Source organism: Amphiura filiformis, chromosome 20, assembly GCF_039555335.1.
Source record: "Amphiura filiformis chromosome 20, Afil_fr2py, whole genome shotgun sequence".
Classification (NCBI taxonomy): Eukaryota; Metazoa; Echinodermata; class Ophiuroidea; order Amphilepidida; family Amphiuridae; genus Amphiura; species Amphiura filiformis.
Genome location: NC_092647.1, coordinates 8097516 through 8121330, shown reverse-complemented (window position 1 = coordinate 8121330; position 23815 = coordinate 8097516). Strand labels below are relative to the sequence as shown.

Here is a 23815-nt window from a genome sequence, read left to right as displayed (position 1 = left end):
CTGCCTCAACAGTGCATTGTAATATTTTTTATTCTTTATCACTTGTGGTAGAAATATCAAAAGAAATGGGAAGAAATATTGTCGGGTTACTTCTCCTTAAATACCTAATGGCTATTCTCGATATCATGTCAATATAAAGTACTTGTAAAGAAAACTTGTATTCTATTTATGAGTGGCAGGTTTGCAGCGATGTTCACGACTGGTACTGCTAGAAATTGTGACAAACACACACTCTAGAGAATGGCGATGTAGTTTTGATTGCCATGATTGGTATGAAGATTATTTTAGTGCAGATCGGGTTATGTTTTCTTGGCATTACGACTATGTCACTGCCTAAATACGAGAATTAAGATTTCCATGATAGAGTTGTTGAAGAAATATGTTTTAGTCATGACGGACCAACTTATTATAGCAACTATACCATTTGATATCTTCGGTTCATATCAATGAAAAAGGCGCCATAACCATGATAACGATTGAGACTTGTGATATTCATTTAAACGAACAATAACACATCCCGTTTATACATTTTCTGCCTTTGAATGTGCAGCAGACGTAATCGTTAAGCATCTAGTCTGTGAATAATACGTCTCAAACCTTGGGAGATTTATTTCCCAACGTTCCTTGAAATGTACGAAATATTTTTTATTTGTGTTTACTAATTCTTTTCCTTAAAATGTCAGCTAGTTTTTATTCATTTGAACCAATTCGCACAATATATCATATGAGTGATTTACTTGTGAATGTAGGACGTGTCAGCATTGTAGCTGAAAGCCACACTGTTTTATTCTGTTAACCTATCCTCAACTTCCTATTCATATATTATTGCATTTCGCGATCGCATTTAACTACAGAACTCGTGGAAGCTGCTAGCGTTAGTGTTCTTGTACAATACATTACCAAAGGAAATTGAATGCAATACAATGATATTATATAGGTTAGAATCATTGTCGCCGATATCAAGGGAATGTGTTTTTAGCTTACGAAAAGTCATCGAGGTTTGTTGAATTATAATCTAAATATACCATTGCCATTCAACGAAGTATGAAGTACTCGTTTGAACATTAAAGGAAGGTTTTATTTCAAACTCTAATGGTGACCCGCAGCTCAAATTGCTAGAATTGTACATTAAAAACACTTAAACAGAAACAATGCAATTTGCAGGCAGCAGCTTAATCAGCGCCAATATTGCAACATTGAAATAAACAACTATACAAACATCCAATCCAACCCAACCACATCCCCCAGTAGGCAATGAGGATAAAGTGCCTTGCCCAAGGACACAACACGTTGGCACGGGCGGGGCTCGAACTCACAACCTATGTATTATGAGTCGGGCGCCTTATCCACTCGGCCACACGTGCTCCCACATTTTTAATGTTCGGTCTTAATATGCTTGTAAACATGTAAATTTGGTACTAATTCAATAAAATAATTTAAATTTTGCGTTCAAAAATATATTAGTCGTCATCAATATGGAAAAGTTGGGTTAAAACGATCTCAGTAGACAAGAGTAATTGTGTTTTACTGCGGGATAAAATCGTGAATGCGATTTATGTGTGTCATACGACTACCGTTTGTTTTCATTTGGAGATTGTCAAAGATTGTCAAAAAATTTGGCTCTAGAGACAATGGGGGTACTGTTGGTTACTACTATTATTGATAATTATGAAGATGTTAGTGGTAATGGAATTGCGTTATTTTAGGGTTAAGATTGTGTCACTGCCTAAATAAGACGTCAGATTTGCACTTTTATAAAACATTATACCATTAGATATCTTCGTTTCTTAACAATATTTTGTGTGTTTTTTTTATTCATTAAAGGGTAAATGGTTATTCATACAGTTTCAATTTCTACGAGTGCACGTCAATCATAAATTAATAGTATTCTCAAACCATACATTATCATAGCTTCTCACGTCTTATCTACCGTGCATAAATTATTTCATGTCAGGTAGGGGCGATAATGTGAAAATGATATTGATCAACCGACAAAGGTTTTCTCCTTACTACCCATATTAAGAGCTATATGCCTGCTGCTACTGATTCACGATTTGAACCAGACACTGTCGGGCTAAATGCTAAAATATTTATATATTATATTTTTTATGTAATTTCTCGATTTTCAATTCACTTAGTTCATATGCATTTATTTTATCACAGCACACTATACACTACTTTAAAGGATAAACAAAGATTTATATTGGTCACACAATAAATGTTATTCTGCTTGTCCTTTTTAAGAAAGAGAAACAACGACCTCTAATTATCTACCGCTGTACTGTATTGTATTGATAGAGAATTGATTTCCTTATTTGACTGTCGCAGGCCCTATGTCACATGGGAAAACAAGGTAAAACAATGTAAATCGCCCAAAACCGACAATTTGCTGGAAATTGCGGGAAATGATGCTAAATTGTGACCGATCACTATGAATCGCGTTAAATTTTGATGAAATAACAGGAAATTGAGGTAAATTTGACAAAATTGTTTCAAATTTTGGTCAAACGGCCAAAGTCGCCAAAAATCACCATGAAATCTCCTAAGTAAGCTTAAAATCTGCAAAATGACTGGAAATTACAGTAAATTGCTAAAAAATGATGCTAAATTATGCTAAATTTTGATCAACCACACCAAACTGAGGTAAATTATACAAAATTGCTTCAGATATTGACCAATCGGCTAAAATCTAGACGACCGAAAAATACAACACCAAGATAATAATAACAACCGAACCCAAATAGCGTTTGTATCAAACATTGTGCAGCAGACGTAATCGTTAATCTAGTTTGTGAATAATGCGTCTCAAACCTTGGGAGATGTTTTATTTCCCAACGTTCCTTGAAATGTACGATGTATTTTTATTATTATTTATGTTTACTGATTCTTTATCCTTAAAATGTCAGCTACTTTTTATTCATTTGAACTAATTCACACAATATATCATATGAGTAATTTACTTGTGAATGTAGGACGTGTCAGCATTGTAGCTGAAAGCCACATTGTTTTATTCTGTTAACCTATCCTCAACTTCCTATTCCTATATTATTGCATTCTGCGATTCCTTTTAGCCACAGAACTCATGGACGCTGCTAGCGTTAGTGTTCTTGTACAATACATTACCAAAGGAAATTGAATGCAATACAATGATATTATATAGGTTAGAATCATTGTCGCCGATATCAAGGGAATGTGTTTTTTATTTAGCTTACGAAAAGTCACCGAGGTTTGTTGAATTATAATAGAGAGATTGCGATTTCCAAACGTAGCATCGAACGTACGTGGAATCTATTCAAAATCCTGTCACAGGAGAGTGATTTTGAATAGATTCCACGTACGTTCGATGCTACGTTTGGAAATCGCAATCTCTCTAATCTAAATATACCATTGCCATTCAACGAAGTATGAAGTACTCGTTTGAAAATTTTTAATGTTCGGTCTTAATATGCTTGTAAAAATGTAAATTTGGTAATAATTCAATAAAATAATAGTAATTTTACGTATAAAATTATATTAGTCGACATCAATATGGAAAAGTTGGGTTAAAACGATCTCAGTAGACAAGAGTAATAATTCTGTTTTACTGCGGGATAAAATCGTGATTGCGATTTATGCATGTTGTACCGACCACCGTTTGTTTTCATTTCGAGATCAAATTGGTTGACAAATTGCCCAAAACTATGTGTCAAAGATTTTCTGAAAATTTGACTCCAGAAACAATGGGGTGCTGTTGGTTACAGTTATTATTGATATGAAGATGTTAGTGGTAATCGGGTTGCGTTATTTTATGGTTAAAATTGTGTCACTGCCTAAATACGACACTTTGCATTTTTCTAAAACATTTCCCCATTAGATATCTTCGTTTCTTAACAATTGTGATTTTTGTATTCATTAAAGGGTAAGTGATTATTCCTTGTGTTTAAATAGTGTTGTAAAAACTTTAATAAAGAAAGTAGCGCTACTCTATAATAGTGCACTCCAATCATTATTATTAATCAAACCATATATCATCATAGCTTCTCATGTCCTATCTATCTTGCACACTAATGTGTTGCCTTTTTTATCGTTAAGTTAAATGACAGCAATTGTTGGGACTTCCTGACTGACCTTTTGGTAGTGTTTTTGCATGTACCTATGGACCTTTTTCCCGGGTAAAGCCAAAATAACTGTTTTTACTGTCTGTAACCATCTGTATATTGAACAACAACAACGAAAACACTCTAGAAGTCTTTCTAATTCTCAGTCCAATCATTCATGAAGGGCGCCATAACGATTTTTACGGTTAAGAATAACACATATCACTTTTACACAACGTCTGCCTTTTAATGTGTAGCAGACATTATCGTTTAGCTCTAGTTTGTGATAATATATTTCAAATCTTGGGAGATGATTAATGGCAATATTACTTTATGTCCTGTGATTTCGGTCGTGTGATAACTTCAAATTTTCCAACGCCAATTCAAATATACGACATGTGTGTGCGTCTTAGCTGCAAGTCCATGTGTTGTTGTTTGTGGAATGATATTGGGCCGTAGTGGTCAGCGACAACCTGTAAAGCGTGCTGAGACTTGTGGATCAACATCTACTTATTATTCATTTGAACCAATTGGCACAATATATCATAAGTGATCTACTTGTGAATGTAGGACATGTCAGCATTGTAGCTGAAAGCCACATTGCTGTATTCTGTTAACCTATCCTCAACTTCCTATTCATATACATGTATTATTGCAATCCACGATTCCTTTTAACCACAGAACTCATGGAAGCTGCTAGCGTTATTGTTCTTAAATAGTACATTACTAAAGGAAATTGAATACAATGCAATGATATTATATAGGTTAGAATCATTGTCACCAATATAAAGGGCATGTGTTTTGGGTTACGAAAAGTCACCAAAGTTGAATATAATTGGCAAAACTTCATTGCATGAAATGCTAGCCATCCAGTTGCACTATTTTCATCACCTTTTAATGCTAGTCTTAATAAGCCATAATAAAATAAATTGGAAATAAATTTTAATTCTGCGAAAAAAAGATGACAGTTGTTATTAATACGGAAAAGGTGGATAAAAGATCTTAGTAGGCAAGAGTAATAATTGTGTCTTACTTCGGGATAAAATCGTGACTACGATTTATGTGTGTTATACCGCCCACTTGTTTTCATATTCTGACATTATTGGTTGACATTATTATAGTTTCATTTCTGTTTTTCAGTGTATTGAATGGTTTAAGAGGTCGAATCCTAAACTTATGCATATGATGCATGATTTAGAATATTAAGTAAGTATCTAGCAAACACAAAACGTTTTAAAAACGTTTTAAACATACGCCTATTACATTTTGGGTTTTGGTTTTGGTAAAAACATTTTAATAACATTAAATGTCAAGTTTTATGTCCCTGCTTGCCAAGCTCTAACACTGATACGATACTTTTGTGAATTATTATAGCAATTTGTTTTTAATCGACTTTTTAGGGGTAAAAAATATTGATGTTTGTGGCGTAATTGCCTTTCGTAATAATAAGATGCTGGTCTTTAAAAGATAAACTTCTCGACCCCCATTATTATGTCAATTTCTTCTCGACCCCCCCATTATTATGTCAATTTAATGTATCTTTTAGCCGCAGTAGATCGAAAATCATACGGTCAATTAAGCCCAGATAACCTTTTTGTATTTACCTATACGGCATAATCTATACACAGAGCGATTTTATCAAATAAAATTAGATTTGATTAAACTTCATTACCGTCAAAAGTCGTCCACCCAACATTCGCTAACCTTTTCCCGCCAATTTGGAGAGCAGACTACAATATCAAATAGTATATTTATTTTGTATTAGTTTTGTCTAATAATGATTGGGTCTCACGATCAAGTTTGTTTAGTGTTGAATATACATGTATTATCAATAAAATAGTGTTAAGAACATGATTATCATATTTAGAAAAGATAACAAGGACATGTTTTGGATTAAAAATTAAATGTTCATCTACTCCACTATGCAAAGGGTTACTACATCGACCCAAACCCTTCCCGCCTGATTTAAAACAGTACTCACCATGCTTCAGTTGGTTTTATTCATCGGGGCAATTTGATTAGATCATTTATCGCACTGAAGGAGACTGTTAATTTATGTAAGTCAATTATTCTTCACTCTCCCATGGTATTTATCTGATCTACTTAGAGAGACAGTATACTTGAGTATCGTGACTATGGGACCGTGGTCGAAATTAGACTAATTCATTGCTTTCTAGACAGGCGTTAAGTATTTTGTTCATTTTATTAGTAAACCTAAGTTTGTCACATGCTTATGTTCTACATGGGCAAATGTAAATTACACCTTGGCGCAGTTATTTTTCAAATGCCTTGCTCAATGGTAGTACAAGCAGTAGCAATGCGGATAAAATGAATGATCAATATATTAGAACATAATAAAATATCATTTTAAGATGTAAGATCAGAGATAATTCATAATTTATGTTCCCAGGAACATATAAGTATCTTATCAAACTGTCGCGGTGTCAAAGATATTGTCTATTAAGTAAATAAGCTCACACTTACTCACTCACTCGCTCTCACTCAACAGGGACGGGGAGAGATTCAAACTTCCGGGAGTATGTGATCATATCGGTCATGTGACCTGATGTACAGGTTTTCTTTCGCTGATTGTAAATGGATATCATTTGAAAATTCCGGGATATTAATATTGTTTTGTGTTTAGATGAAAGGTTTAATGACAATTATTTAACCAACACAATATGAACATTAATGAAGGTGTAGTACCCTTTGGCACTTTAAAATTAAAAGGAAAATAGCGTAGTACTTACTCAAATCGATCGGATTGACCAATTCTCCCAGTCCTCCTCCTCTGCTTCTTTTTGGAGCTTGACGTTGGTGGCGCTGTTTTGGGTTTTAGGAGCTGGTCATAGATGTGCGGCAGTAACTTGCCAGGAAGTGATTTCCTTCATCCCGGTTTAGTGTGTTGCCCCCCCCCCTACTTTTTCGAATCCAAATTGCTTCTTTTGTGTGTCTTCTATTTCTGTTTTGCTCTCTGTCCTTTATGCTTGCATAAAGTGCTACGATGTAGCACGAAACGTCATTGTTAGGTATGTTTAACATCATTTTACCAAATAATCAATTGGATTTGTTTACATGAAATTTTACAATGATCTCTATTGACAATCCTGGTGAACTTATTTACGGATGGTAGTAATTGTTTGTCTTGACGTACGAATCAAGAAAAGAGATTATTCTTGCGATTTAAAATGTGCTCTTTTCTTGTAATATCTATATAATGGAAGTCAACGATGACACGGCCCTATGACCAGCCAATTGCTGAAAGCTGAAATTGTTACACATGAACAACCACAATGTGCCGTTTTGAAAAATCAGGTTTTGTAGAATAACTCTGTAACGATATGTCATAGATAGATTATACATTTTCGAAATCCTTGTGATCTGATGTATCTGCCATCAAGACTGGAGCATTTAGAAATAAAGGACCATGACCATGTGTGGACATTGTCATGCTTTTTGCACACGCTGCACAATGATTCAGCTTATCAGCTGTACTATAACGACTAACTCATGACCCCTGTCTGTGAAGTCGATACCTTGAAAATTGTATATTTATTCCATATTTATTCTAATTGTGTTTATATAATAAGATATAAATATTATACGATTTTAAAATGTAATTCGAGAGGCTCTAGCAGATCTGATGAATTCATATCGTGCTAAGATGCATATTTCTGGTCAATTATAAAACATTAAAAACGCTTGGCAGGATCACTCTTGAATATCTTGATGAATATGTAACTCATTTTTTTCATACAAACTTTTTACATGATTATATCTTTAGTAAGCTTGTAATGATAATAAGCACAATCCTATAAGATGTATGTTTTACTCCGTGTCTTGAATTGGAAAAAGTCGACATCTGAATACAAATCTTCTTCACCGCACATGTCCCATCATCATTTTTGTTCATCAACATCCTCATCAGCAGCAGCTGATATCGATGATTTCCTAAAATTATTCTTACTACACGGCAACCATTATAAAAAACAAAAGCAAACGCGCAAGCAATGTATGTTTTCCAAGGCTTGGATTACAGTTTATGGGGATATAATCTTTTGTACATTCCCGATTTTGCATTTGTCCGATCTTAGCAAATGCAAAACAGTAGCGACAAATCCATTTCAATTAATACGCGGTGCTATGTAATTGCCTTTATTCAGCGACAAAAATTATATTTCGAAACAATTTAGAACAGCTTAGAGTAATATACAAAGTAGAGTGTTTGAAGTGGTTTGAATGGTGCAATTATTGTTTGCTGTCGATATTATTCGGGCTACCATTCCTATTCGACATTTGCATTATGTAACACTCTCATCAATGAATAAGATAGCTATAATTTGTATATATCCATATCTTTATTTCTGCATGACAGATCCTTATTACAATGACGATACACGTTTATATAAATATTTAAGGAGACTATAGAATTATTAATGTTGCAATGAAATATAAAATTGCCTATTACATTTTAGCTCCGAAATCGGATAACTCATTGATCATATAATGTATTCCAGGTTCTGGAGCTAGAATCGACACAATGTCAACTCTATCTGATAATTAGAGAATAAACGATAGGAATTTGTATTTTGCCTATCCTCTACCGTGTGATAGACGACAGGCAGGTCCAATATTTTGAGTAGTGGATGCCGGCGCAGCCGGCATCCACTACGATAAAAATATTGGACCTGCCTGTCGCATATCATAGGCAGCGGATAGTCAAAATAAAAATTCCTATCGTTTATTCTCATTCTTAGTCAGTTAAATATTATTTTAATAACTGTAAACAATTTTTTAAAGCAAAAACTAAGCCCCCACCGTCATAAAAACTCCCCTCATTATAAAATGAACGAAACTTGTTTACAACTTCACGTATTCTGTTGCGCGTACTGCTAGCGCGTTCGCGTATACCGCATTAGTCTACGCATCCAGCGCGATACATACGCGCACCTCTACACGTGTGTTACGCATTATCAAGACGCATGATGACGTGGGGTCATCTACGGCCTGATAGACGGCACCCGGAATCATGCGATTGTCCAATCAGAAATGTGTCTATGAACTAGACCACTCCCACTGACTAAGAATTCATGATAAATGAATGTCTATACCAAAGTTGTTGATAGATTTTGAGACGAATAAAAGACGATTTAGAAAGTCTTGAGGCAAAGTAGTGAAAACTACTGGTTCCGAGGCATTGGCTGATTTTGACCACTTCCCGACGCACCAGCGGAGGAAAGTAGTCTAAATCAGCCAACACCGAAGGACCAGTAATGCTGTATTTGTTTAACTATTTAAATTTGCCTCATAAATATTGTCACTATCAATTTGTGTACATACTGATTGTCTATAGGCCTATCCGATCACCACAACTGCCATCTCAACACTGTAATGCGGCTATTGTTTAAAGTTCTTTAGTACTTCCCCTGAAAACATGTATCTGTATATTATCTGATTCGTTGAGACGTTCTTGCATAAAAAGTGCTAATGGCAGGTGTTTCGTACATTATATTTAGTATCTCATTAATGGTATCAATCAACTAATTCAGTTTACGTGTCATGTCTACTAAGTATTTGAAAAATAATTTGAAATACCTCCCCGGTACTCGTATGCACAAGAAACGTTACTATTAGCTGATCAGCTCGAGTTACTTTTAGTTCATGGCAAAATATTCCATTCCAATAATTAGCCAATATCCCGTTACTTCGATTTATGTGCTTTTCACAATGTACATTTTCTTTCCTGTTCTTTCTGTAAAAGCCCTTTTGTTATGTGAATCAAAGGATTCTTAAAAGACGTGCATTACTTTTCATTCGAGTTAATGATCAATGGCGCCAATAAAAGAGGAAATGTCCCTGGATATTTCTTCTCTTGCCTTTAACACTTCTCCACGGCAAGTTTGGAGACACAGAATCGCCTAAAATGTGATAAACGTGTAAATTTCCCTCATTTTGAAACAAATTATTGTTTGCGAACATTTCGCAGTTTATTTATGCAATAATAAATTGCACATTATTAACTCTGGCCATAAAATAATTTTACTTTAATAGTAAAAGTCACAAAATATATCACGTTTGATCATTAATACAAATACAATGTAATAAATCTGACGGAAACCAAGTCTACATGCAAGTTCCGTGACGTCAATCTCTCACTTTGTATAGGTTATTGGACGCCAAGGCTGCCATGCAGAGGCGCTGTTTCACTGACCCATTATTTTGTCTCTGGGATGGAGGTAACACCACCGATGACATCGCCAATTACGAGCACGTCAAATGGTGGTGGCAGCGGCGCGTATTTAGAACTTTATTACTCGTCGTATATGCATGGACTATAGCTGAACGCAATCGCAATTCTGGAAAATAGTAAACGGGGTAATGATAATGGTGTATGTGGTGAGAGGCATGATCGACATTCACGCTTATAGCAGTGTGTATAAATCGCTCTTGATTTGCAGTTTTGTCAATGCTTGGTGTTTAAATCGATGCATATCGCATCAGTGAAGCCTACCTTCACAGAATCACACATCTGCAGATGTCTTGTATATTACAGCAGGCACCAAAACCTTGGTTCACAATTGCATCGTGATATCCGCCTATTTCTCAACACAGGAAGTACTCACCAATGACACTGATAACTCACGTCTTTATTTGTCTCTTAAAGCTTGAACAGCTCCAGGGAATAAATCGAGGGTGTGGGTGACCGTGTGATCTTTTGCCATACAACATGTACAAACGGAGGGTTGATTCCCAATCTGAGCACGTATTTTGATGCAAGTTTGGATTTTACACTACCTTAATCTATATTGGCGGGAAATTAGCTGGTCTAGTTGTCTGATATTAAATGTGTATAATATGGTGAAATTATTTACCATACGATGATTACTTGGTGTGTTATTGAAGTTGTCTGCAACTTACACACCGAATACTAGTATTCATTACACGACAACATAATCACTGTAATGAACGAGGCTGTTGTAAATTGAGCAGACGACTCTATGGGAAATTGATTACAACGGTGAAATAACGTATTGTGAGTGACGACCTATTCCATCCGTTATTTATTTTGTCCTGTTTTGCAGCACCTGGTTCTGTTGGATTGAGTGTCCAAGGAGAGGGACTACTAGCGGACGTATACAAAGTGTTCGTCAATACATTGGATCCAAATCACCTTCATAATTTTACTGTGGATACTACCCGCTGTCTGCCTCATCCGAGTCCTCCAGATTTGGCGGCTTATGAAACTATCCGTAAGTACCAGAAATAAAAACGGATTCTTAAAATTCGAACTTTACACAACCTGTAGCACAGTTAATGGGTACTCAATACTACTCATGTGTAGCAGGTCTATCACCAGTATGTGTCTACTTAATTGGACAAGTTGTTGTGTTTTACAAGTGGTCTACCAGCATAAGGCTATTTCAGTTGAAGTCCATACATCCCCTAGGAATATAGATTTCAAATGGAGTCACCCATTTAGGTAAACTCATTTGTCATGTCTTCTACAGGTCTATGATTTTCAATTGGAATAGCCTATTTTCACTTGCCCGAATATTTTGATACCAACATTCGTTGTTGGCATGAGATTGCACGTGATTAAGGGCCAAATTATTTACTACACACCGGACAAGTTACAGTGTGTTGCATCTTGTCCAACGAGTTTACATCTCTCATTTACTAAAGGGCAATTGAGATTCCAACCCTGGTATAAACTCCTCATACTTATCTAATTATTTGTGACATGTTCATATTGTGTCGCATATCAATGGACAGCTAATTTATTCCCCTTAACAATGATACCACATTTGTAACAATCACCTTTTTCGAAGATATGGGATTTATCTTGCCGCACAGAAAAATGGCCAATTTTGCACATTCTGTTTGAGAGCCCACTATATTCACAAGACATGTGCTCAGCCGTGAAAAAGATTTTACAATGTGGTGTCATTGTAAAGGGCAATACATTAGCTGTCCATTGATATGCAACACGATATGAACATGTCAAAAATAATCTGAGCTATAGATGCTTGAGAAATCTAAACTTTTTTGAGGAGTTTATCTATGTATGTCAAGTCCAAAAGATTGCCATTTCAAAAATTAACGTTGGGACAACTTGAATGTAACTTCAATGTAAAGGAAAATCGTGTGTTGCATTTCACCAGAAGACACGGTGGCAGAGCGGTACGGGCTCTGACTCATGAACCTAAGGTTATTGGTTCGAACCCCGGTGCAGCGATGCCATTGTGTTGTGCCCTTAGACAAGGCACTTAACCGCTGTTGTATTCTCCACCTAGGTGGGAATTTTGGCCTGTGAGTATTGCTTTGTCACGACTTTGACCTTACCAATCACTTTGATACAGGTTGTATTATTGAGGATCTCAGAACTAAAAGGGGGTTAAACCGCTTAGATTGCATTTCGAGATAAATGGTAAAGAAGGTTGTTATTTCCATGTAGTTTCAATGCAAGGAAGTGGTTTTGTTCATACAGTTTCAATGCTCTACAGGATTAATTCATTATGACATTTGCGCGGAGGGTGTAGATAGTCCCCTTGTAGCAGAAAGTAAGACTAATTCACTTTTCATGATTTTGTGGCTCCTTTTAGTTCTGAGGTCTTCAAATTTGTATGTATTTTCCCCTCTGGTATGAACACGGAATGCATAATGATAAAATGATATAATAAATAATTTGCAGAGTTAGAAGACTTATACAATGGGTGAAATCCAAATCCATAAGAAAAATCAGTAATATGCATCAATACAAATTTATTCAATTTATCTCCTCAAATATGCCTTAGCAGGTTACAGTACAAGCAATTATTTCATACCTGCTTGCGTTAGTAACATTTCCTTTATTGTCTTTACTTCATTTGTCGATTTCATATTTTCATATTGCAATGTGTATATCAATGTTATTTGACTGTTAGAAGAACTGATTTATGACAAATGGCCCAGCTATATAATATATATTTGTACTCGTCACTTTCAATGTGAACGATTAGACATTACATTGCTTAGAATGTCGTAAGAATTAACTTTTCATTGTAATGAGCCACTTACCTATCAAGATTGAGATGTTTTTAAGTATTTTGGGCTGAGCTGAGTAATATGGTTGACATCAAGGAATCAGAATTTCACACCAGAGCTGCGCCTCTTCAATAAAGCTTCATTTCACTTGTTTGAACACATTTTTATTGAGTGTCAGAAATAGGCTACCACTTCAACGATACTCTGTCCCAACACGCATAGAGCTTTGCTCATGAGATTCCAAACACACATTCGTGACCCAAATAGTGTACGTGTTACCACTCAGAATATTACAGCTTTTAAGGACCTTTTATTTTAATTCTGGATCTCGGATTCTCTGCAACTTGTAGAGCAACATATATAGAAACCAACCTGCTTTCAAGTTGACGGCATTGGGGATTAATTGTACTTTGAGTGTTTTATGACGGTAAACGTTCAGCTGACTAGGTAATGTGTTTTATGCTTGGAAATCAAGTAAGTCTAATACTAATACATAAATGGAGTGGCTCCAATTAAGTAAAACTCCAGATTGTAATGATCTACCGTATCTGCTCAATGCAGCAATACACGTTGGAACAGATTATGAACAATATATTAATCGAAAATATGACGAGTGTCGCACTTAGTTTTTGAAAACTAATCGTAAAAACCAATTAATAATGTTGTTGATTTAGTTCGATATCTCAGGAATAATAGGCCTACTCATGATTGAAAAAATAATCCAGCACTGATTGTTTTGATTAAAAAGAAACATTATCCAATCTTTACTTAGACGGGAATATAGGTCATAATTCAATATTCAATACATTTAGTAAGAAAATCGTCAAAGCCCTTTACATAGCCAAGTGTGGTTCATTTTACTAATACAATCAAGATAATAGGATAATAGTAAAATGTCTATTGTCAAAAGAAGGTTAAACTTATTCTCTTTAGAGACAGAAATCCTGATTCAGAATCAGAATTTTGAATTATAGCGAATTGTCCTGATATTTAAACTCGGCAATTTCCAGATGATAGCTATCATGTCAGGGATTAAATCACACCTTTCAAGTGTAAAAGGGAAGCACATGAGGAAAGCAATGATGGATCGTAACCCGAAACGACATAATATTAAAGGAGTTATTATACGATATATTTAGCTGCCAATTACTGTCAAATGTATAAAACATCGATGTTTGGCAGTAACTGAATGCTAAGATTTGTGATTGTCTCATATTATATCTTAGTGTCTTACTATTCAAGCAATTAAAACGAGCATTTATAGATGATATGGTATGGAAATTCAATACAGTTTTTAAACCATGAATTTTTTATTGTAAATTTATTGCCAACCATATTTTCTTGTAAATCTAGTATTAGTGGATTTGGTATTATTTTAATATTATAGATTTAGTCAAAAATAATAAGAAGAAAATGCATATTTTACTTTCTGGCTGTCATACAGTAATAGTACGTCAACAGGGCGTGTGACATAATTATTGTAATGGTTGAATATGCATAAGGAAAGTTTGTACCCCATAGTTCCTCTCCCCACCCAGGTTTGCAAATGGGTACCAACTTTATTCACTGCCGGTAAAGGGGTGTAGTGATCACCAGGCAACAACATTAAATGCGATGTGTCATGTCAAAAACAATTTTTAAGTTTTTACATATCTTAAATACAGAGATATTTTACTCCACAACGCCGTTTTTCCCCTTTGAAATCGGACATTCGTAAACGAAGATATTGAGTTCATAAGTTATAGTATTATAAAATTTGAAATTGAGATATCTGCCTTTAAAAATATTATTGACAATGAGAGTAGGGATTACCTTGAACAATGTCTCAAAAAATACAAGATGCCAGTTATATTCCGGACTGAAACTATCAGACAATATTTTAAACATTAATAACATCACAAGTTCGAAACAAATCCAAATTGTGAAAAATCTCCATTTACGATCCTGCCCAAAAGTGTCTGCTTTCGATATACCACGTCACAAATGGAGGGGTCTGAACTAATCACTTCGAAAGAGATATGGCCATCCCTCTCTGTGAATACAGGTTCGTCCTTTGTACTTAACAAGGACCAAAATTACGACTAAACACCAGGAAATTTACATTGTGTTCCACCTTGCCCGCGAGTTGACATCTCTCACTTGCCAACAGCCAATTGCCAAATTCGAGCCCTGGTATCCATATGACGTGATTTCCCGTTATATGGAGACATTTTCGCAGATGTAATGTTGAATTGGAGGTCTTTTGATAACCAATAATTAAAAAATGACAGCGATTTCAAGTATTTTCATATATATAGGTTGTATAAATTTGTATTTACCGTTTTCCTCGATATGTACTTGCGCAAGCATATTGATGTGACCTCGGTAATCGGTAATACATATATGTGTCAAAACCAAATGCCTTAAATGCAGGTAATTTTTCCAAACCTCCTACCACGTTTTATTCACGTTTTGTCTTCATCCTCATGGGGACTCTCGCATTTACATTCAATCTGTCAATCCGGATTGTTTAAAAAAATGTAATGGATTATCAATTTTCATATTGCAATGTGCATTATTAATTTGTTTTGACAGTTGGGGGAACTGATTTATGTCAAATGGCCCAGATATATACATTTGTATTCTTCGCTATTTATCAAACGATAGACATTACTTTCGTGCTTAGAATATCGTAAGAATAAACGCTTCAATTCAATAATTGAACTGCTTCCATATCAAGAATCTGTTGTTTGTAAGTATCTTTGGTGGTTTTAAAGTTAAAGATTTGCTGAGCTGGATAAACTGTAAACAATAAGTAATCAGAATTTAACACCAGAACTACGCCTCATCAATAAAGCCTTATTTTACTTGTTTGAACACATTTATGTTGAGTGTCAGAAATAGGCTACCACTTCAGCGATACTCTGTCCCAACACTCACAGAGATTTGCTCATGAGATTTCAAACACACATTCGTGATCCAAATAATGTACGTGTTACCACTCAGAATATTACAGCTTTTAATGTGTGTTTTTTCTTCATTTTGGAGCTTCTTTGAAACTTGAATAACAACATAGAAATTGAACTGCTTTGATAATAGTGGGGCTTAGTTGTACTATAAATGACGTTTATGACGTTGAGCGTTTAGTTAATGGAATATTGATGTGTTTTTCTGCTTAGACATAATGTAATGTCTAATACAATACAAACGAAGTGGCTCATGTGGTTAATGGCTGACTGCAGTTAACGATAAAGCACTAATTCGTCCAGATTTGAATGATCATTATCATTACGAGCAGGAACAGATTATGAACAAGATACAACTGGTACCAAACTAATACCCGCAATGTTATTTATGATTTTAAACATCATCGGCGCTGATTGTTTTAATTAAAACCAACAATTATTCAGCTTCAATCATATTTTCTTTTACTTAGATTTCAAGGTTTTAGGGGTCTGAGCTTTCGATCTTAGCAGGAAGTTTAAATGACAAGACAACACATCGTGTATTTATATAATTTACATTTGATGAAATAATTAATATTATTCTCTGTATTAATCGAGCAACTTAAATAATGCAAAGTTCATGATGATGTTTGCCTCAGTTTTTTAATTTTTAATATTCACCATGTTTACAATACGTTCAGTGCTGTGACCATTTGCTTGGGTATCGTCGGACTCACTTTATCTTAGAATGAAACGTAATTGAGAGAAGCACTCAGCCATGGAAAAAACGCTCATGCAAATTATGACAGAGAGGCAATTTGAGTCTTCAATTTACTGCGGACTTCTTTTTCCGGCCATTAAGATCCATTCTATATCATAGTGAATACAGTTTTGACAAGTCTTTGACGCATGTCATTAAGCTACTGAGGAATATCAAACATACATAAGTTTATTGTAGTCGAATCGTTATCAGCAGTGAAGGAACTTTTTGTCCAAATCCGTGTAATATTTTGTTGTCTTTATCTCATAATTATTATCACTGTTAACCTAAACCCATCGAACATGCGATAAAGGCTGAATTGTATTAACATATATGAACCAGCTTAGCTAGTAAAGAATCCTGTAGAACACGACCCGGGACATTCACCATGTTCACTAGCACGTTTCCTGAGTACAAGACCTGTAGAGAAGAAGAAGCCTGGGCACTTGTAACCATATCCTGGTTGAATACCCAACTGTGCCTCTGGGACCTTACACTGTGTACAAGCATGCGTTTGGCGTTTATGCTTGATCAAGAAACCTTCACCCGTATTATGATAAGTTCCAATTATGGATGTTCATGTAGGATTGCATATATCACAGTGGATTGTATATTGTATGGTTAAAACATTAGTTTTAACATTATTTGTAAATAGGATTAAAACGATGACAGCACTATCACATCGATGTAATAACTGATGATGGAAGTAGTTATAATAGCATTAACAATGATAAACAACAACAACAAAAACAACAACAACAATGACAACCATCAACGTAGGTATATTGTGCACTAGTATTTCACAAGAATATTCCAATGTGCTAACCTTGAAATAGGAAACTTACACAAGCAGTGTATGTTGCTGTGTACACCTGTGAGTATGTTGACAATGTGAGTAATGAAAATGATAACAACTAATTTGATTAGCACACTTTAATTCGTGTTTTATGTTTTTTAGTTTGGATGAATGAATGATCCAATATAATTGGATTTGGTTGTCATATACATACAATACAATAATATACTCTAGTGTAACCTATACGCTAGTCAAGTACTAATGAATCGAAGCTCCTCATCACTGTGCACAACCAACATAGTGTGAACTGGGGCATGTCGTCATTCTGAAGGCATCGTCTTCCAAAGGGGTCACGTGTGGTCAAAATCATTGCATAAAAAGTTGCATGCTTTCACTGCTAAATATTAGATTACCTTGGATAAATACGTGATGAAGAGAAATGAAAACTACGAGGAAATACATAATGCTGTAAAGTTATGATAACAGTGCTGCTCGAAGATAGTGGGTTATAATGGAATTATGATCTTACTCTTTCAATCTGTGGGATATTGTTGAGGTTTAATATACACAGTGGAGTCTGGAAAACGTACACTGCTGTATTGCTTGCTGTCACCTGTGAGAAAAAAATGTAATGATTACGAACGTCGTCGACGACGACGATGATGATAATATGTGATGCGATCAAGCAAAATCAGTCGGAACTCGGAAAAATTTAATTTTCAGTTTTTTATAGGATAGAAAAAAGCATTCACAAAGCTGGAATTTGCAGAAAGCCCCATTGAAATTGAACAACAAGTTCCAAAGATATAAGCAATTAAAGAGTTTCCAAAACAAGAGGAAACAAAAGGAAATATTTCCTTTGTTTGGCTATATCTCAAAATCAATATTTGCGAGTTCCGACTGATTTTGCTTGATCGCATCACATATGTTTCTTGATCAGTACACTTTGTTTCATTTGAATGTGATTTTCTTTTGTATGTGAATATCAGGTAGGTTTAGGTTAAATGTCATTTTCCATACACTAGCTTCGTGATTAGTACAATTTGTAAAGCTAAGCTCTTTTTTAAATAATAGTGCGATACAAATGACTGTAAAACTATTTCACGATCAAAAAATCAGGTTAACGAACACCCTCAAATTCCATACCTTGTTGTTTCTCTTATTTAGGTGTTTTATTTAGGTTAATTAACGGGTTTTTGTCATGTCAAAAGCATAATAAACGAGAGAGAACATATACAACAAAGCAATACCTCACTGCAACTACCATTCAGTTGCAAACATTCACCGTCGCCTCTTATTTATAAAGATTTGTATCTCGAAGCCAGACTGCAGATCAATATTTTCCGTTTGGTTTCTAATCTATTCTCGTACAAAGCCCCAGTAAAGAGATACATACTCACACACGACACGTGTTAGCCGCCATATTTTTCCTATACAATTCCATGCGCCATGTCACGAAATGAAATTCTACGCCCAACTTTAACAACAATTTATTATGATATAGAGCGAAATATCTTTTGACATGGATAAATATGAACATTCAATATTACTTACAACACGATATAATTGTTTGCGCAGCAGAGGAAATGCTCGAGGATTCCATAGCGATATATTTATTTGGTTTCCATTCTGAGCTTCTAATTTAAATTAATTGTGCGAAATGAAAAAGCGTTTTGGCTGTGATAACACACAATGATTTATTGAAGGTTGTTCCAGTTTTTCTCAAGGAACATCGTTAACATGTAATATTCGCCTCAAGTCTGCTTCTACTTCTTTTTCTTTTTCTTTTCTTTCCTTCTTTTTATGAATTGCGGTTTGCTATTTTGCGATTTGCATGTGTTTTATTATTCTTTTAGCCAAAAACCAAATTTTAATAATACCAAACTGATCCATTAAAACCTTGCAGATCTGAAATATTTTACTTTTTACAAATAATGTGATTTCACTAGGCATTTGGGGTACGATATAGAAGTATTTTATTGATGTTCCTCATTGCTTATGTAAAACAGAAGAGTTACCTCTGGGCAATATGTTGTTTAAAGTATATAATTCAAGAATATTTAAGGAGAACTTATGAAAAACCTGTTAGCACTATACTTGAATACACCACGAATTATTTTATAGTTTAGATGAGTTATTTAGAGTTCTCAATAATCATGATAATTTAGAGAGTAGTGCGAACACAATTGATTAAAAGATAACAAACGACGTATTCAGTATGTGCAATCAATTTGCAAGATCTAATAAAGACTGAAAAGAATATACTTTCTTTGTAATTTGGTTAGAAAAATATAAGTTTCTTGGTACTTAGGTGTTTTTTAAGAGTCAGACAAAAACCAGGGAATTTATTATCTCAATATACCCTATTTATTTAATACAGCGATATGTTCGCCAATTTAATCAGAGTATGAAAGCAATTTTAACGAGTTAATGGAATACACATGATAATAGATGGATTTGTCCTAAAAGTTAACCTAAAACCTTGAACCATGTTTTTGCTTGCTTTAGACATGAATTTCAGGGTAGAGTTTACTTTGAAGTACACGTTTGACCGATTGGAACCTCTTATGGCATCAGTGGCGTAGCGAGGGGGTGGGGGCAGAGGGTGCACGTGTCCTGGGCGCCACCTTGAGGGGGGTGCCAAATTGACCAATTCAGCATTGATTTTGCGCCCCCTCCAAGCGATGCAAGTCAAAATTTCAGCACAAATACTCATTTAAAAATCAATTTAAGACCAAATTTCACTGAACTTCATTATACGTGTTTTCCATAATAAAATCTTTAGTTCCAAAATATATTTTCCTAGTCAGACAAATCGTCTGATTTATACAGCTATATATATTTATAATTACAAAACTTACGTTGCTAATGTGTAAAACAAACAAAACATAGCAAAACAAAAACACACGACCCTCGCTTCCTGTCAATGTACTTTGTTCAATGCACACAACGAATATTCAACGTATTAATTACACGACGAATTGGGAGTAACAAACACTCCTTATGAAGATAAGAGCTGATGATGAATGGTTGCTTATTTATAGACTGTGTTTACGCCAAATGAAATGGCTTATCTATTTACATTGCTGTTATTAAGCAGACCTAATGTAGACACTGATTTCTAGCAACCTTTAACATTAAAGAATGCTGACAGTTAGAGTTAATCAGCGCGTTATACAAGGTATCCAAGAGGTGGTTCTGATTCTTCATTAAATCCACATGACGCTAGAGCAACGGTAGAACTGATTGACAAAACATCGTTTCGGTTCGATATTTTGCTTCTTATTGCAGTAATTTGTGTTCTTTTACACTCAGTCTTAAACATCAGTTTCATATTGTATTGTAGTTATCTTACGATCCTTGGGCATTTGGTGTTTTAAATTAAATCAAAGTGATTCGCTAGGATTAAAATTGACCATCAGATTATCGTATGTAAGATGTCTCCTTTCAGATTCATGTCTCTTAAAGGTCCATTCAGTGATTTGCTCATCCGGACGATCATAAAAATCATCAAAATTCAGATTTTAGTACTTTTGTGATTGTCATCTAGATGTGCTAACATAGCCTGCTAGTGGTCCATCCGAAAGCCGTGTATTTAAGACAAAATAAGGCATTTACATATGAATCTGTAATTTATATACTATAGAATATAAATTAGCTATATTTGAATGGGGCTTCGACTTTGTCGATACTGCTATTTTCTTTTTCTAAAAGTTTAAACTGACTTTCGGCACAAAAATTCAACTAACCTTGAATTTTCGATGTGTGACGTCAGAAGAAGTCCTAAGATGTTGTGATGGATTTGCCCGTTTGTTGACCATTATACAACGCCCTCATTCGACCAGAAGTCGCCAGTGGTCAACAAAAGGGCAAGTCCATCAAAACATCTTTTAAAAGACTTCTTCTGATGAGGATGTGTGTCACACATCGAAAATTCAAGGCTAGTTGAATTTTTGTGCTGAAACTCAGTTTAAACTTTTAGAAATTGTTTATCAGCAGCACGTATGAACTTACATTTGTGCTACTTTCTTCGTTTTTGACAAATGTTTCATTTCAAAAATACCAAAATGACAATTTGAATGACTTCTCCTTCACTTTTAAGCAATTTATAAACATTTTTTTTTACACTTGCGATGCGATCACTAAATGACTTTAAATGTTATTTATATTGTTGGCTACTTGTAATCATCGGTGCAAGTTAAGCAATCTCGCAACCTCGAAAAAAAAAGTATCTAATGTTGTAGGACTTGTAAGAATACAACTTCTGTTTCAATCACGTATTCTTTACTGCTACAACCGAAAGTTTAGATTCTAAATAAGAAGAACATGATATGGCGAAGACAAATCATGAAACCTCACAATGATTCAAACTCGACTAATGTGTATTTTCTAGACCAGGACACATCGGTGTGTTTCAATTTTTCGAGTGAAGGAACATAAGTTTTAAGTGCAACGTTAACTTATCTTACATTTACACTATACGCCAATTCAGCGGATTAATTTCAGTTTCCTCTATCACAAAAAAACCAAAACTGCTCTGCAATAAATCGCGCTACACAATGACTTACTCAACATTAAGTGACACTCTTTTGTCATTAAGATTATTTTACGGATTACTAAATAATTAATAATTATTTTATTTGATATTAAACCAAGGTAAATTGTTCCCATGCCTCTTGTAATTCATTGTCACAGGTAAATTGTGCCCATGCCTCTTGTAATTCATTGTCACTTAGAAGAGTGCATCCTAAGAAAGAATATAAATTATTGTTGTGTGATATTTCAAGTGCATATAGCAGTCGTTTGACTGGTGGATTTGCATCGAATTCAATCTTCAACGTTTACAACTTTGAAAATATTTCTACAACATTACCCAAGCCATTATTTGACTTATCGCAAGCATCAGCTTTCTGATTGAATGACCACGTGACGTAACAAGAAAGCTTTCAAACACATTTAAGGCCAGAGTAATGGAAGACACATTCGTCCACGACCGAATTTGAGATTTTTTGATATTTATCAACACTAAGATGTATTCTTTCACTTGAAACTGATAAAATACAACTTGCTAATATTTATTCGTATTTTTGCTTGATTTATTTCACTCTTTTCAACTCTAAAAAGTCACATGGCTCAAGACAGCTTAGTAAATTGGCGGGAAATAATGAGTCAGAAATGCGCGAATGCGAAATATTGTGATTACGCGCGCGATTCGCGTCGCGTGACGCGGCGCAACTCTGCGCGTATGTCCAACGCAGTCAAGACGCATTCGGTATGTTGTTAACGCCAGCAAATGTGGTGTAAACAAAACAAAAATTTGCAGTCAAAATGCCACTTAGATTTTTGAATTATTTTGAATTTTGGCGCACTGAAAGCAGACATTATAGATTCATTGGTGCAAAAAGATGCATATTTAGACCATGCACCAGATACAGCTTTTACAAGTGTGAAAGTCTTACCGTTTTAAAATTGAAGGACGCTTTGTGCATAATTTTGACATTTGTTTACTAAAACGTCGATTTCTCAGAGTTCACTTTTGACAATATTGCGCGATTTTTGTGACAAGATAACTCGAAAAATATGCAAGCAAAGGGTAAACTTTTTGCACTATCCTTTAGAGTACATCATAGTCTAGGGAAGGTTTTTCATTTTTCAAAATATTTGTTTTAAACAAAAATATACACCATTATGTGCAATTTTTAGCTTAATAGAGTGACAAAATGGCTTTTTTCACATGTTTTTTTCAATATTTCGAAAAAGAGACGAATTTCAAAAAAATAAAAAAACCTTCCCTAAGTTCATGTCTCTTCTTCATGAAAAGCTAACTGAATTTTTTTACTCCGAACGGATTTTTTCTAAGTTGTCACAAAAAAATTGGGGTAAATAAGTCAATTTTTGTGATTTTTTCAAAAACTTGAGATTTTTGAACAAATCTGACGTCACCATGGGATTTCTTGACTCATTTCCTTTCCAAAAATGTATAGTTTTATATACTTTGGACATACAATTCAGAAATAATGAAGCTCGAAAAGGTCCATGTTCTCTCCCATTACTCTGCCCTTAAGAGGAAATTTGGCGACCGTAGTGAAATTCGTGCCCACGTTAATTAGCTGTAGTTTTATTGTACACTTAGAATTTTACGATTTTCTTTCATCTACACTGGAGAAATGTAAACGGTTGAATGAAAATGACACAAGTTGGTCACGACGCCTATTCCAAAAATGTCAATCGGCAT

General features: G+C 34.8%; 3 protein-coding genes across 3 annotated transcripts in view; 2 read left to right on the top strand and 1 right to left on the bottom strand.

The window, feature by feature from the left end:
- Positions 1-11592, top strand: part of LOC140143029 (DC-STAMP domain-containing protein 2-like) — a 77642-nt gene extending 66050 nt beyond the window's left edge. Inside the window, exons 5-6 of the mRNA XM_072165061.1 lie at positions 11159-11326; positions 11585-11592. Coding sequence (XP_072021162.1) covers positions 11159-11326; positions 11585-11592 — 176 coding nt within the window. The remainder of the gene's footprint in view (positions 1-11158; positions 11327-11584) is intronic.
- The window catches only part of LOC140141939 (uncharacterized), a 235639-nt gene continuing 222159 nt past the window's right edge, over positions 10336-23815 (top strand). Inside the window, exon 1 of the mRNA XM_072163823.1 lies at positions 10336-11326. The gene's annotated coding sequence lies outside the window, so the exon portion shown is untranslated. The remainder of the gene's footprint in view (positions 11327-23815) is intronic.
- The window catches only part of LOC140143027 (craniofacial development protein 2-like), a 35118-nt gene continuing 28430 nt past the window's right edge, over positions 17128-23815 (bottom strand). The window contains exon 2 of the mRNA XM_072165059.1: positions 17128-17280. Coding sequence (XP_072021160.1) covers positions 17128-17280 — 153 coding nt within the window. The remainder of the gene's footprint in view (positions 17281-23815) is intronic.